A 16,371-nucleotide genomic window follows, 5' to 3' on the forward strand; every position below is an offset into this window, starting at 1 on the left:
ACTGCAATTGTAACCAGATCTTGAGCCTTCAAATAAAGTTCTTGACCTTTTCTCCTCTCTGGGGAACAATGGGTGCAATTAGTATGCTTTATTAGGACCACCAAGTTCCTCGAGGCATTATGTAAACATTAAGGCTTTATTGTTTAATGTATTTTGGGGTATTTTTTGTTTTATCTTTAGTGGCACTCATAAAGGAAGTGAGTGTCTTTATGTGAGGCAAGAAAGAGAGATTATGTTTAGAAATCAAGTTTATAGATCCATGATTTCCCCCTTTCTTTCAAGGCCTACTTGAAGAAAGGTCAAACAGTCCTTCATAGATTAGCATATTAGAAATTCAGCAATGTGAAGATCTCAGTGCTGGTGGTTAACCTGTTCATTTTCTCTTTCTTTCAGTCTAGCAGAAGCTGCAGCAAAAAAACTGAGTGAAGCAAGATGGAGAAGAGAATCTGGAAAAGAACCTTCACAGTCTGTGAGTGGAATCTATTCAATACATCTACTTAGTACTGCCATGTGAAAACACAGTAAGGGACGTAAAGACTAGACAACTTTCTGTAAAAATTTGCAGAAAAATCAGATCTCTTCCCTCCATGACATTGAGGACAATGACTCAGGAACTTGGTCAGTGCAGTGACCAATTCTGAATTGCAGCTTAAAAACCTGAAATCTAGTTCCAGCTCCATCCTTGTAGATGGTGTGAGCTTCTGCTCACTGTTTTCCAGAGAAATCAAACGTATGTTTTTCACATAGGAGTGTTTGGAACTTCGCATCTAAATTAGGATTAAAAATCTTTTATTTCTAGGGCTGGAGCGATAGCACAGCGGGTAGGGCATTTGTCTTGCATGCGGCCGACCCAGGTTGGATTCCCAGCATCCCATATGGTCCCCTGAGCACTGCCAGGAGTAACTCCTGAGTGCAAAGCCAGGAGGTAACCCCTGTGCATTGCCGGGTGTGACCCAAAAAGAAAAAAAAAGTTAAAAAAATCTTTTATTTAACCAAAAAGTCATAATAATGGGCTGGAGCGACAGCACAGTGGTTGGGCATTCGCCTTTCATGCAGCCGCTGACCGAATTCGATTCCTCCGCCTCTCTCAGAGAGCCTGGCAAGCTACCGAGAGTATCGAGCCTTCGAGGCAGAGCCTGGCAAGCTACCTGTGCGTATTGGATATGCCAAAAACAGTAAAAATAAGTCTCTCAATGAGAGACGTTACTGGCGCCCGCTCGAACAAATCAATAAGCAATGGGATGACAGTGACGTAATAATATTCACCACTAAAATGTTACAACCTTCATTCATATAGCCCCATGTAAATAATTATAATTTGATGTTTAGTTGATAAAAGTCTCTATGAATTTACCTCTAAGTTTTATCCTTTAGCCAATCAGCCTCATTTAAAAAGTTGGGATTAAGTTTCAAATACCAACCAAATCACTATTCTGTTCTGCTTAAATCCCATAAACTGCTCATCAACTACTGAACCCATTTTGGTCCCTCTATCTCATTATTTGGCTCTTTACCTTATCTAAGAAGTTCATGCTCTGCTTTATGTCCACTTTCCTTTCTGTGTTTTCCAGCTTGTTTTATTTTAACAACCTGTACACTCATCTCACAATCCTTTTCTTACCCAGGAAAATGCTATATACTTTTCAAAATCTCACTCAAATTATTCTTGTTTCCTAACATCTTCTCTAAACTTCCAAAATCTAGGTTTCAGGATCCCAACCTCGGACTTGTTAGATTTTCTTATATTTATTTATATTTATTTTACCCTATTTATATATATTTATGTTTATTTTACCATGCTTTTATTATACTGGTAGAAACTTATTTGTCTCTTTTATTATATTTTAAATCCTGTTATGTCTTATTTGTTTCCTTCTCTCAGAAAATGAGTTTATTGAATTGAATTTTGCATCTCAGAGAAACACAGCTAAAATTCAATACAACATGATTTCTGATGAAATAGATGTTTCAGGCTTTCTTTTGAGGGATGAAAATCAAGTGCCCAGTTTATTTATCTTGGCAGGAGCGCTGCAGTATTTACCGTAAATATCTGAAGAATGGAAAGCTCCACTGCCACAGAAAGAGTGCTCCCAACCAGAACTCAGAAGGAATAATGAGTAGTGACACCTGCTTCAAGTGTGCAGCCTTCTTGTGAGTAGAACTGCTAGGGAAACTAGGGAAGATTTTGACCCCTGTTTCATTGTTGTTTTTTAAGTTTTATTACATTTTATTTCCTGAGGATTTTTCTATCAGTATTTTTACGGTACATTCTTTATGTAATGCCATAATGATTAAGAATAATTCTATTATCATTCTTATCAAAGAATAATTCTAGCATATTAATCACTAGGTGAATTTGTATGGTAGGGTCAAAGTGATGTATGAAATTGTCTGAAATCACTTCAATCTGAATAGTATGGGTATCAGTCAGTTCTTATCTATGATATAAGAGAGGATTTTAAGTATCAATAGCTGGGCCAAAGCAACAGTACAGTGGGTAGGGCACTTATTTTGCAAGTGGTTGACCTGGGCTCAATCCCAGACACCACATATCATTCCCTGAACCCCAACAGGAGTGATCATAGAGCACTGCCAGGCCTGGCCCCCCCAAAATACAAATTATCAATGACTAAGGTCTGGTGAGGTTTACTTTCCTCAGGTGTTTTTGCCAACTCATACAGCTCTGGTGAGGTCTGCTTTATACTCTTCACCTCTCAATTTCTTCCTGAGCCAAGATTTTCCTTCCAAGTACTAACCACCATCCATAAGTATAAAAGTATGCATGTAGTTATTTAATATTCCTATTTTCTACTACATGGGCTGGAGCGATAGCACAACGGATAGGGCATTTGCCTTGCATGCGGCCCACCTGAGTTCGGTTCCTCCATTCCTCTCTGAGAGCCCGGCAAGCTACTGAGAGTATCCCGCCAGCACGGCAGAGCCTGGCAAGCTCTCCGTGGCATATTCTATATGCCAAACACATAAACAACAAGTCTCACAATGCAGTTATTAGTGGTGCCTGCTTGAGCAAATTGATGAGCAATGGGACAACAGTACTACAGTGCAGATTATTATTACCTGAAAGGAATTACCTGGACAACCCACAGTTCAAGTTAATTTTTACACTTTTTGCGTTCAAGTATAGGCTCACTTTTGTGTTTATTTTTTGTATACACTGCACTGTCATCTCGTTGCTCATCGATTTGCTCGAGCGGTCACCAGTAATGTCTCCATTGTGAGACTTGTTATTGTTTTTGGCATATTGAATACGCCACAGGTAGCTTGCCAGACTCTGCCGTGTGGGCAAGATACTCTCAGTAGCTTGCCAGGCTCTCTGGGAAGGGCAGAGGAATTGAACCTGGGTCGGCTGCGTGCAAGACAAACGCCCTACCCTCTGTGCTATCGCTCCAGCCCCTTACTTGTATTCACTTAGTGTGGAAAATGTATTTCAAGGTAATTCCTAAATAAAGATTTATAAAAAATATGCCCTCTCTGATTTACTAAGATTTAAAATATACAGTGGTGGAAGAGTCACAGCATTAAAATATCTAAGTTTGGGGTCTGAGAAATAGTATAGAGGTAAGGTGCTTGTTTTTCCTCACAGATTGATCTGGGTTTTCAATCCCAAATATCCATGTCGTCTGCCACTGACACCTGGAGTGATACCTGAGTGTAAATCCAGGCATAAACCCCGAGTACAGATGGGTGTAGCCCCCAAACCAAAGGAAATAAATAAACAATTACAATATCTAATTAGTAAAGCTGGTTAATAATCAGAGACACAGTTGTGAGTATTGGGAGATTATGTTTGGACCTAGTAATGAGAATAGGACAAAACTGCTTCAGGAATGCTGGCTTGCTTGTGTAGGAGTTGAATGCCTGTTTAGAGGAGACTAAAGGATATGTCTCCCTGAACAAGATCTGTGGAAGCAGTGAATGTGGAACACATTTGATGGAAGTCAAAATAATAATTATAATTATGATAATGGTAGTACAGAAGGCACATTTGTTAAATGAGCATAATAGGCAAAGAGATTTTCTAACTCATTCTTTACACCCACCAACAATAAAAATGACTTCTTCATTACCACAAGTTATAAATAAAAAAGAATTCGTGGCTGTTATAAAGGAGGATGCAGATATCAGCATTGGAAATAGAGAAAATAGTATAATTTCTTACTGTTTAGTGTAGAAAGTACATTATAAAACATTATCAGCTGATGTTGGAGCACATACCTGCATTTAGTCTTCTGTCTTCTTTTTTTTTTTTTTTTTACCTTTATTACTTTCAGGGACAAAGCAACAATTCTGCCATCTAGTGGTCAGTTCTGATACTTCCATTAATAATTTTTCACTACGGAAAGGCAATGATTTTTAAATATTTTAAATATTTTTGCTAATTTAGACTCAAGCCCTGAATTATGAGAAACTCCACAATGATGGAGCAATTTCAGTTTTTTTCACTGACAAAAATATTCTTTTTCAGAAATAAAATTTATTTATCTCTTATTTTACCTCTTAATTTATGGGTTTGTCAGCAGAAACAACTGACTCTGGAGAATTAGTTTTGCATCTATAGTCAATTTTGCACAGTTATATAACATAGTTAAATAATATTTTCACAATTTTAAAAGGTCTGAAAAGTTATTGAGGAATAAATTCACAAATTCACTTTTTCTGTTTGATGTGATTGTCTTGTAGATGCAATTATTCTATAATTACCCAGCCCACTAAACTTGATTTCAAATATTAGGTTATCTAAAGTTAAACTAAGGTCAATGCTTCCATATCAATACCATCACATGACTATTATTTATGGTGCCAAGGATGCAATCCAGGACCTCACATGTGCATGTGATGTGTTCTACTTCTTAGCCACACCCCTGACCTACTTTGGAGACCTATTTTCAATGCTGATGAGAGCAAACATTGAAATCACTTTCATCAATGTTTTTATTATGTTCATCGAATTGGTTTACGTATATAATCTTTTTTAACATTTGCAACAATCCTGTGAGAAAAATATTCTTATAATCCCAACCTTTCCCCATTTAAAGATGAGAAATGCATGGAACAGTTAAGATATATTTTATTTGTAGGACTGGAGAAATAATACAGTGGGTAAGGCACTCCCCTTGCAATAGGCTGGCCCTAACTCAAGTCCTGTCACCCCCATATAGTCCTCCAGGATTACCAGGAGTGATCCCTGAGCACAGAGCCAGGTTTAAGTCCAGAGCACTGCTGATACACACCTCTCCCCCATGCAAAAAATACAAAAATAAATAGATATTTCTTACATTCTTCAGGCAAACTGTATCACTGTCACCTCGTTGTTCGTCAATTTACTTGCGCGGGCACCAGTAAGGTCTATTACACTCAGCCAGTAAAGTCTATTACACTCAGCCCAGAGATTTTAGCAGCTTCTCCTTACTCGTTTTTCCCAATGATTGGAGGAATTTTTTCAGGCTCAGGGGAATGAGACCTATCCTTACTGTTTTTGGCATATCGAACACACCAAGAGTAGCTTGCCAGACTCTGCCGTGTGGGCGGGATACTCTCAGTAGCTTGCCAGTCTCTCCAAGAGGTATGCATATATCTGTTATTGTATTTGGGATATAAATACGCCCCGGGAAGCTTGCCAGGCAAACTGAACTAAGAATATTTTCTCTCAACTACCATATTATACTGTCTCCCAGAGCCAAATATTACCATTCCATAGAGTGACTGAAGATGTGAAAAAAATAACAAATAAATCCTTATTGCACTCAAATTACTAACAACTTAAATAAGTGGGGTCTTTAATTAAGAACTTTCTTTTGAATACACTACTCATAAAGTGAGATGAACCATAGTGATTTTTATTATCCAAGAAAACTACAAATTACAATGAGCAAATGTTTTTGGTTACTCAAGAATAGTCAGAATAATAAATGATCAGTCTGTGAATGTTAAGGATGTCTACTGAATTAAGGTCTATTTTTTCTCATGTTTCTACCCCTTTTCCTTCTAGTCAACAAGATAAAAGAGCAAGATCAAAGGCTAAGAGAGAAGCAGCAGAGGTAATTTTCTCCGTAATGCTCATGCCATGTCCTGATATTTTCTCTCTAAAAGAGCATTCTAGAGATGCCATTAGCAGTTATCAAATAACTCCGCTAACTAAAATGTAGATTTCTAAACTAACTAAATTTCATATTTTACTATAAAAAACATCAAATCATAGCTGAACATTAGGTCAACATATCTGAAAAAAGAGCCTTTCTCCTTCACAACCACTGTACAATTCTTCTTAACTACTAGTTCAAATTTTGAAGAATTTAATTTTTGTATCATAATAGCACAGCGGGTAGGGCCTTTGCCTTGCACGTGACCAATCCGAGTTCGATTCCTCCGTCCCTCTCGGAGAGCATGGTAAGCTACCGAGAGTATCCTGCCCACACGGCAGAGCCTGGCAATCTACCCGTGGCATATTCGATATGCCAAAACCAGTAACAACAAGTCTCACAATGAAGACATTACTGGTGCCCACTCAAGCAAATTGATGAGCAGTGGGAGGACAGTGCTACAGTGCTACAGTTTTCCTGTTAGACTTTTAGGCCAGAAATAAACAAAGGAAACTTTTAATCTGAAAAGTGGTCTGAGTGATTAGATTTTGACAATTCAAATTTTTATTTCTATTCTACAAAAACTTACTATGTATACGCTACCCTCCCTATTTTACTTTCATTGGATTTCTGGTAGACATCAATTGTCAAAATCCATTTTTGCAATTGACTAATTTTCATTGATACAACTTACAGCTATTATTTCAGATAGGGAACAAAATCTGTTTTATGTTAGTTCAATTCAGAAAATAAATTCTGCATATGTTGTCATATTTTATCTCCATCACCAACCACCTATGTAGGAAGGATGTACTACTAACAGTATCTCTCCTGATTAATAATTATTATGAAAATTCTTTGGCTTTTTAATTATACTATGATTTTTTTTTTGCTTTTTGGGTCACACCCGGCGATGCACAGGGGTTACTCCTGGCTCTGAACTCAGGAATTACTCCTGGTGGTGCTCAGGGGACCATATGGGATGCTGGGAATCAAACCCGGGTCAGCCGTGTGCAAGGCAAACACCCTACCCACTGTACTATTGCTCCAGCCCTTATACTATGATCTTTTAATAGATTATTAAAACATTTGTAATTTTATAGATAATTATTATATTTCTATAGCTGTTTGTATATTATAATTTTATAAGTACATAACAAAATATCTCTATATAGATGCTGGATTACTCTCAAATAGTAGCTACATGTAAGGTCACTTTCATTTCTTCTATTTTCCTAACAATAATTGAAAAATAAAAGCTTGCTAATTTGGGATAAATTTGATAGAGGTTAAAATATTAAGGTGTAATATAAATATTAAAGGTGATGCGTTTGCTTTAAAATGGCTCACTTTTTGGGCTGGAGCAATAGCACAGCGGGTAAGGCATTTGCCTTGCATGTGGCCGACCCGGGTTTGATTCCTCCGCTCCTCTCAGAGAGTCCGGCAAGCTACTAAGAGTATCCCATCCATACGGTAGAGCCTGGCAAGCTCCCAGTGGGGTATTCAATATGCCAAAAAACAGTAACAACAAGTCTCACAATGGAGACGTTACTGGTGCCCGCTCGAGCAAATCGACGAACAACGGGACGACAGTGCCACAGTGCTACATGTAAGTGAGATCATTCAACATCTCCCTTTCACATCTTTTTTTTTCCAATGAGAATAAGTTTCCATGATTCATTCAAGTAGAAATGGGAGGACCTCTGTCTTTCTCCTGATAATTTAGCAATATTCTTATTTTCTCCGGGAAGCTTCTATTTTCTAAAATATTAAACCTCCTCACTTTTTAACTTTCGTATCTATTGTAGACTGTTCTATTGAACACAACACAAACATATATAGCTACAAATTTTGTCTATACTTAGATTATAAAAGCTCTTAGGAGAACAATGATGAAGATGAATATATATAGAACCAACACTGTACCAGAGCAATTCTTTGTCCATGCTTACTGATTTATTGCTATACGTGATCACTTTTCTTCTCCTTCTTCTTTTTCCCTATTACTTAACAGTCATTTGTTATTCATAATAAGACAAAGGTGAAGAGCACATAGAAAAACGCTCTGAGTAAATATTTTTCTTCATTTACTAGGACCTTTGCAGTGAATTTCGCGGCCAAATGAGAAATGGAATGCTCATGTGCACCAGGGAGCGTGACCCTGTCCGTGGCCCAGATGGCAAAATGTATGGAAATATGTGTGCCATGTGTGCAAATGTGTTGTGAGTATCTTCTTCATCTCTTACCAAATCTCTTTTTTATTGACCACTCTGTCTCACTTGTTCAGAAATAAATAGAATATATACCATGGGTCGCATGCTAGATAATTTTATAAGCATAGAAACGAGACATTAAGTGACATTAAATCACCCAATGACTTTTTATTCTCTACTCGAATACTCTCTTCTTGTAACTCATGAGCAAAATATTTATTTGTTCTCAAAAGCCATGTGTTTTTAATACTTGATAATCATCATTCATGAGAGACATCAAAAATGGGCTCTAGATGGGATTATTTCTTTGTTCTCTTTTCTGCCTCTAACATTTTTGAATTCTGTCACTATGTCCAGATATTGACTGAGGGAAAACCAATTCGACTATATCTCTGGGGGCAACACACAAACATTTTCTGGGGAAAAAATAGGATATTTATTCTTCTAGGAATATTCTATATGCAGGTTAAATAAATATTCTCGTGGCTTAATGTAGCCAGTTAAGCCCTGGGGAGGTAGGCTGTATGATAAATGTTTTCTAAAATGCCTCCTTATTAAATAAAACAAATACAGGCCTTCTAGACCATTGATTTTGATGAGTTGGGTCAGACCTCCAGAGTGATGGGGAGGTGAAAGAGGATTTTCTTCACCTTTGCTTCTCTTCCTTCTTAGATTTCTTATCTCTTACAATGGACTTTGAAGATAAACTAAAGATTGAGAAAATTCTTAATGTTCTTTAAAAAAGGTGCAAAGTAATTGTTCAAGGTTACTATACTGTTTATTCAAGTAATTAATTAAAGTCACTGTCCTATATTTATGGTCACATACTGATTTTGGGGAGGGACATGCTACTTTTATTATTTATTTAAGTCACACCCATGACCCTATTTTCTATCATGTAAAGGGGGATTGTAAAATGTTAAACTTGTCTGCATCATGGGGAAAACAAAAACACCTTTTGGACATAATAACTTTGTACTCAAGATTTAAATGGCCTTTGGCCTAGAAGATTCAAATCCCTCTTTTCAAAAGGAGTCCTGAATCACAGAATAGCAGACACTTGCCTAGCATAGGGCTAGGCAGACCAGGGTTTGATCTTCAGCATCCTATATGGTCCCTTGTCAAGCTCTGTCAGGGGAAACAGGAGTGAAGCAAAGACAGAAGTAAGGCCAGAGCATTGCTAGGTATGACACCCCCACCAAACAAACGAAACAAAAGAGGGGGCTGTTCAGGTGCTTCTCTTATATGTGGCTGACCTGTATTTGATCTCTAGCATTCCATATGGTCCCCTGAGAGTCAGGCGTAATTCCTGAATATTTTCAGGTATGCCTCCCCCAAAGACAAGCTGGGAGTTGGCTGGAGAGAAAACACAGAGGTCAAAGTACGTTTACTGTGGGCAATGTCAGTTTGTATCCTAGTACAAGGTACAGCGTGGTCCCATGAGCATCACCAGTGATAGCCCAGGATGCACCAGTAAGCACTACTCAGTTGGCCAAGGTTGACCACTGCCACTGCAGGGACTGAGCATTCCTACATTCTCGCATTAGAACTCCAGCCCAGTTGTCAAGAATTCCAAAAGGCCCCTGACGACTGCTGGAAAAGCATTCCTAATAATAAAATTTTAAAGATCGTGGGTGGCCCAGACTATAGCTTAAAAGACCGGAATGCTTGCCGTGCATGCTCAAGGTAGCAAGTACTATTATAGCCCTACACATGTCCCCAGCATAGCATTGTCAGGTGTCACCTGACTGGTACCTCTAGCACTGCTAGGCCTGAGAAGTGTCATCTGGCAGACCTGAGCGTTGAACCATCATGCCTCCTTGGCCAGTATTGCTAGGTGAGGTTCCTCCACCCTCTGAGCACTGCTTGAGTGACACCACTTCAAATACAGAAATAGGAAATCATATTTTGTGTGTGTCTTTTTTTATTACAGAAAACTTGAAAAAGAATTGAAAAATTATGACAAGGAAGAAAAGGAGAAAGTTGAGACTGATAAAGTCAGGAGAGCAGCAGTAGAGGTAGGTGTGTGAGACTGTTGGCACCCTAAAAATCTGTTTTCTCTCAATGAGTCCTCCACACCATCATTTCTCAACCCCCAACCCCAATTCCAGCACCCTGAGCAAGTATTACTTGAATGAATTGAGCAAATATATTTGGATCCTCTTGTAAATTAAGGTTCCTTCTTTATTGTTCAATTTATTTATGTCAAATCTGATCCAGTTGTTTGTGCCTTTTGGAAGTAGTCAATCTCCCGTTTCCCCACTTCTCCCTTTCTCCCTTTATGATCTGTGAATTAGATTTTTTTCCAAGAAAGACTGTATACAGATTGTTATATTGTCTAAATGAAAATCATTTAAAGCATATTTTAAAATTTCAGCACTAACAGCTACTAGATTTGGGGATTAGGGGGTCTCCCAAGCAGCGCTTAGGGGATCCAGTGACCACTCCTGGAAATAATTTGCCTTCATGATCAAGGCCTAAAGTTTTAGTGTTCAGGCCAGAGATGCTCTATTGCAGTGTTGGGGGCAACCAGGACCACTCAGCAGTGCTCGGAGACCCTGTGGTGCTTGGGATTGAACACAGGGTCTTGACATGTAAGACATGAGCTCAAATTCTTACTTTCAACCTTGCCATAAATGCTAAACTTTTATCTGAATTTTATCTGGATATCTTGCAAAAATGATGGACAGAATATTTAAATTTTGTGTTTGCATTCTTATAACATGATGATACTGATGACTGATGATGATAATTATGACATCTTTGTAACTTAGTTTTCTAATTTATAAAACAAGGATGTGGACTGGATCGATAGCACAGCAGGTAGGGCGTTTGCCTCCAATGCAGTTGACCTAGCTTCTATCCCCAGCATCCCATATAGTACCCCCGGCACTGCCAGGAGTAATTCCTGATTGCAGACCCAGGAATAAGCACTGAGCATCGCTGGGTGTGGCCCGAAAAGCAGAAAAGAAAAAACAAAGGATGTTACTATTAGTTTCCTCATTTATAAAATATGTATAAATATTTCTATAGTATTTCTATAATATAGTATTCATTTTTATAATATTACAAATATTACTATATGTAATTTATGTATAAATTTATATGTATTATTTTATAACACCTCAAGGGACTTATTTTGTGTTTTGGATCATACTCAGTGATGATCTGGGCATGCTCCTGACTCTTGGCTCAGGAATTACTCTTAGCAGGGAACAAGGAACTATAGGGGGTATCTGGGGTGGTACCCAGGTCAGGTATGTGCAAAGCAAGCACTTACCCACTGTACTATGTCTCCACCCCTCCAGCCACGATTTAATGACTCATCTAACGTCTAAAGATTTCCCCATTTATATATTATACATAATAAGTCTACTATCTAAAAAACAGCAAGTTTCTCCTGATATATTTCTCAATTATGTCATTGGTTATTTTATAATTACTTCACTGTATTTTATTTAAATAAACAAAACACTATGGGATTTTCTTCATTGCACTAATAAATTACCACAGTTTGGTGGCTTAAAATTGCACAAATAATCTTATCATTCTTCCAGCTAGAGAAGTATGACACAAATCTTAGTTAGCTAAGCTCAAAGGATTTGTGAGGGTGGAGTCCTGAAATCTCTAGAAGGAAAAGCTGTCTCTGGAATTTTTCTAGTTTTCAGAAGTCAATCACATTTCTTGACTCTTGGATTTCTTCCTTCTTTATCATCACAGCAATAGCATTTCATATCTGATTTTTTTCTATGGTCATAATTCCCTCTTATGCTCTCTTCTGCCTCACTCAACCAGTTTTAAATAACAGCCTTCAAATGACATTTGGTACATTAAAATAAAACTAGATAATCTTCCATCTCAAGATTCTAAACAGAATCACACCTGCAGTGTCCCTTGTGTCATATAAAGTAATATATTCAGAAGTTGTTATCAGTGCTTAAATACAATTGGGTGTGAAGTTTTTAATCTATCACAAATTCCTTTAGAAAAAGTACAGCAGATCAATTTTCTTTATATTTCTCACAGTATCTAGCACAGAATAATATTTGAATTGAACAGAAATTTCCCTCATGGTAAGCAACAGTGCTGTTATATTCCAAATAATGTATGACCTGCACTCACTCTGAAACACATCCTGTAAAACATCAACTTTCTGCATTACCTTTTATGCAACCTGATATTTGAAGACATCAAACAACTTTCAAAGTGATAATGTGGGAGAATTGTTTTCCACGCTCAGCAATTTGAATCTTAATTCTCCCTCATTTGGCAGGAGCTGTGCAGTGAATACCGCAATTATGTCAGGAATGGTCAACTTCCCTGCACCAGAGAGAATGACCCCATTGAAGGTCTAGATGGAAAAATCCATGGCAATACCTGCTCCATGTGTGAGGCCTTCTTGTGAGTAGAGCCACAACCCCTGGTGATGCTGAGTGTAGGAAAGGAAGGACGGGGTGGGTAAGAAAGGTAATATTGAAGGCTTTATTTAGGAAGTTGATGTTAAAAAAACAGTTGTCTTTGCATTGAGTTTGGAATATATTATCTATCATAAAGCCATATAGTTAGCCCATTTTTGGGTAGCATTTTCAATGTTCTGAAAGTTTCTTGAATTACCGTCAAGGGAAAATCCTGTGTCATAGTCAGCTTTGGTTCCTCTAGAGTTAGTGACACACAGACTGGGACTTACTTCTGTTCTTTACATATATGTCGTCATGAATAATCCAAACATATCATCATTGGGTGATAAAATGGGTTAATTTCAAGTCTATTCATTTAGTTATCATAGCTGTTTTCTGGACAAAAGGACAATGTCTATTTCCAAAAAATATATAGTAATAGTATTTTATTTACTGGATTTCTTTTGCAAGTGTGTCTTATTCTTTAAGCAATATTAACACAAAGAATTTTGTGGAAAAGAGTGCATTTGTCTTTCTACTTCCACATTAAATTGTATTTGCTATAGAATATGGGATTTCTAGAGATATATACCCTTTAGAATAATGAGTATGTTGGCTATTATGATTTTAAAATAATGGATGCTAAAAATGATTCTTTCCTGTGCCCTTCCCTTTTTCAGCCGGCAAGAAGCAAAGGAAAAAGCAGAAGCTGCATCCAGAACAAAAATTAAGAGAGAAACTAACAAGGTAATGTGCTATCGCTCCGGCCCCATAGCAGATATTTTAAGTAGTGGTAGCAGCACTGGACTCTGCTACTGTAGCTTTAAAGCAATTATAAAATTTATAAAAATGAATGGACATTTCTGTGTTCCACTAAAACTTCGTTTATGAAGTGGTATTTTGCTCACAGACCATAGTTTGAAAACACCTGATTTGCTCATTCTCGTACTTCAAACTCAGATTTAAACTGCAGAGACAAGAAAGAATTTTCCTACTAAGTTAGTGATTTAGTCTTTATATTTTATCATAAAGAGTCCATATCTTTTTGTTTCAAACTTCTTACAATTAAGACAATAGAATTAAAGCACTAAACCTAGCACTCTCTCTAATACATAGTATAGTATTAGATGATTCTATTGGTAAACTGTGTTTGTTCCTTGTTTTTCCTTTAATTATTTCTGTTACAAAATTTGGAGGGGAAATTGAAAAGCAACTTACCCATATAATATTTCTTAGTTAAAGATATTCACATTTCCCCAGTTTTTTTAATTTTATGAGAGAATCTCTGTGATGTACAGTTACAAATTTATGAACTTTTGTGTTTGCATTTCACTCATACAGTGATCGTTTACCCATCCCTCCACCAGTGCCCATTCTCCTCCAACCAATGATCCCAGTATCCCTCTCACACCCCCATCCCACCACCCCACCCTGCCTCTGTGATAGGGCATCCCCTTCTGTTCTCGCTCTTTTTGGGTGTTGTAGTTTGCAGTAGAGGTATTGAGTGGCCTTCATGTTCAGTGCATAGTCTACTTTCAGCTCACATCTTTCAACTTCAGTTTTTAGTATGTTACTTGCTCCCCTAAAAGTCTATTGGCATCAAAAATGATCTCTAAAAGGTATGAACTTGGAATCTATGATAAATTTGCTTACATTTGTGTTTTCTATGACCACAGATATGAATATTATAACACATGTGAATAGTTAATATAATTCACTACTCAATAACTAAAAATATTCTTCCATATAAAATAATTTCCAATTTCACATTAATTCTGGTACTGTCATAATGTATCACAATTGTTTTGTTAAATGTAACCAGTTATGAAATCCACAATGAATCTTGAAGCTGAGCTTGGAGGAAAATTAATTCTAAGTATGGGAATCATTGACATGAAATTTCAACCAAAATATTCAGAAAAAAACATTAATTCATTCATAATTGCCATTAATAATTAACTCCATTATCTTACGTCATTTGCTACTATTTACTATTTTCAACATGTGAGTTATTATAAACATATATACACATATTATCTCATGTTATTCTCACAATAACATTGGATATATATTTAATATCTATTGCATGTTGGCAATTATGACTTAAAGTGATAAAATATATTATCATATTCCTCTTGTAGATAAGGCAAATGAGACACAAAGAATCAAGATTGCTCAGTCAGTGTCTCTTGATAGAAAATCAGAGCTCTAATTAACAATTTGATTAAGTTTCTAACATGTTAGTGCTTATCTAGCAAGCCATATGTGAAATAATTTGTTAATTTATTTGGGAAACAGGAAGGATCCAGAATATGAAATTCTTTGAAACAGAAGGACTAAATCTGAAGGGGGGAAAAATCTAGAATCTGCCTTTAAACTTGCTTACATAGTAAGAAATGAACAAATTAGTCTCATCTAAGGTCATTTTCTCTTCTTTCCAAGAAGTATACCATCAGAATCCAATAAAGTCATTTTCAATAAAATATCCAAACTTCCACTTTGTCTTCCTTTAGGATGCATGCAGTGAGTTTCGGGGCCTTTTGCAAAATGGCAATCTTTACTGCACACGAGAAAATGACCCTGTGCGTGGTCCTGATGGCAAGACTCACGGGAACAAATGTGCCATGTGCAAAGCAGTCTTGTGAGTACACGAAAGAAATCCCTGCAGTGGCTTGGCGGGTGGTGAAGGTAAAGAGCTGGGAAGATAATGTGCAATATGTTTGTCTTATCCTTACCTATAAAAGCAACAAAGGCTTATCTGTAAATCATTTTAGGTGAACTAAATATCTTGAGAGATATTCACAAATATAAAAGTAAACAATGCATGACCTAGTTATAGCTCTTGCCACCAGCTTGAGTCTAGCAACAGGCCACAGTGTCTCTCTTAATAAAATTCCAAACTCTTTGCTAGTGGATGGGTCCCTTCTCTTGAGTTGTCTTGGAATTCTCACTGGGAAGAATACATACACATTTTACTATCACTCAAACAATTTGGGGGGGGTGGTATTTTACTTTTTGAGGAAGTGTAAAGTAGTTCTTTATAAAAATTTCAGAAGTTTGCCTCAAATATGTGAGTAATTCACTAGCCATTTCCTGAACATCTATAATGTACAATGTCAGTAATGATAATACAAGCATGTAGGAAACAGTTTTCTCAGAAATCATTGCATTCCACAAAGGGTAAAATACAGGTACAAATCAATAGAACAAAAGATGAATTACTAAAGGCAAAAAACACTGATTTGTACAAAATGTTATGGGACTGCAGTGAGGATAGAATTTATAGTTTATGAGTGGAGATAGAATTGTACCTTAAATTTGAGTAAGCCATGGACAGGAAAAAAATGAGAGGAAAACATAAAACTCTATAGATTAAGATCTAAAACATGAACAAACCATTTAGTTTGACTTATCCACATTTCCAATTCTGAAATTAAAAATAAGGGTTTTGAAATAAATTCTCTATACAGTGGGATGGTGCTAAAATTTTCAGAAAAGAGAATGAAGTAGCATAATTATGCATTTTTAGGAAGAGTCACATGTCATTGGGAAAAGGAAAAGAAGAGAAAGAAACAAATTTACAATGCTTTTGTGGAGTGTTTTTGCTCCACTAAGTTTGAGTATGAGCAACAGAAACAGACCATAAGGTGAATGAATAGA

General features: G+C 36.9%; 1 protein-coding gene across 1 annotated transcript in view; it reads left to right on the forward strand.

The window, feature by feature from the left end:
- The window catches only part of SPINK5 (serine peptidase inhibitor Kazal type 5), a 75,648-nt gene that overhangs the window by 35,013 nt on the left and 24,264 nt on the right, over positions 1-16,371 (forward strand). Inside the window, exons 12-19 of the mRNA XM_055143528.1 lie at positions 394-469; positions 2,000-2,151; positions 6,011-6,059; positions 8,196-8,323; positions 10,248-10,332; positions 12,588-12,715; positions 13,392-13,458; positions 15,225-15,352. Coding sequence (XP_054999503.1) covers positions 394-469; positions 2,000-2,151; positions 6,011-6,059; positions 8,196-8,323; positions 10,248-10,332; positions 12,588-12,715; positions 13,392-13,458; positions 15,225-15,352 — 813 coding nt within the window. The remainder of the gene's footprint in view (positions 1-393; positions 470-1,999; positions 2,152-6,010; positions 6,060-8,195; positions 8,324-10,247; positions 10,333-12,587; positions 12,716-13,391; positions 13,459-15,224; positions 15,353-16,371) is intronic.

The sequence above is a fragment of the Sorex araneus genome, chromosome 6 (assembly GCF_027595985.1).
Source record: "Sorex araneus isolate mSorAra2 chromosome 6, mSorAra2.pri, whole genome shotgun sequence".
Lineage (NCBI taxonomy): Eukaryota > Metazoa > Chordata > Mammalia > Eulipotyphla > Soricidae > Sorex > Sorex araneus.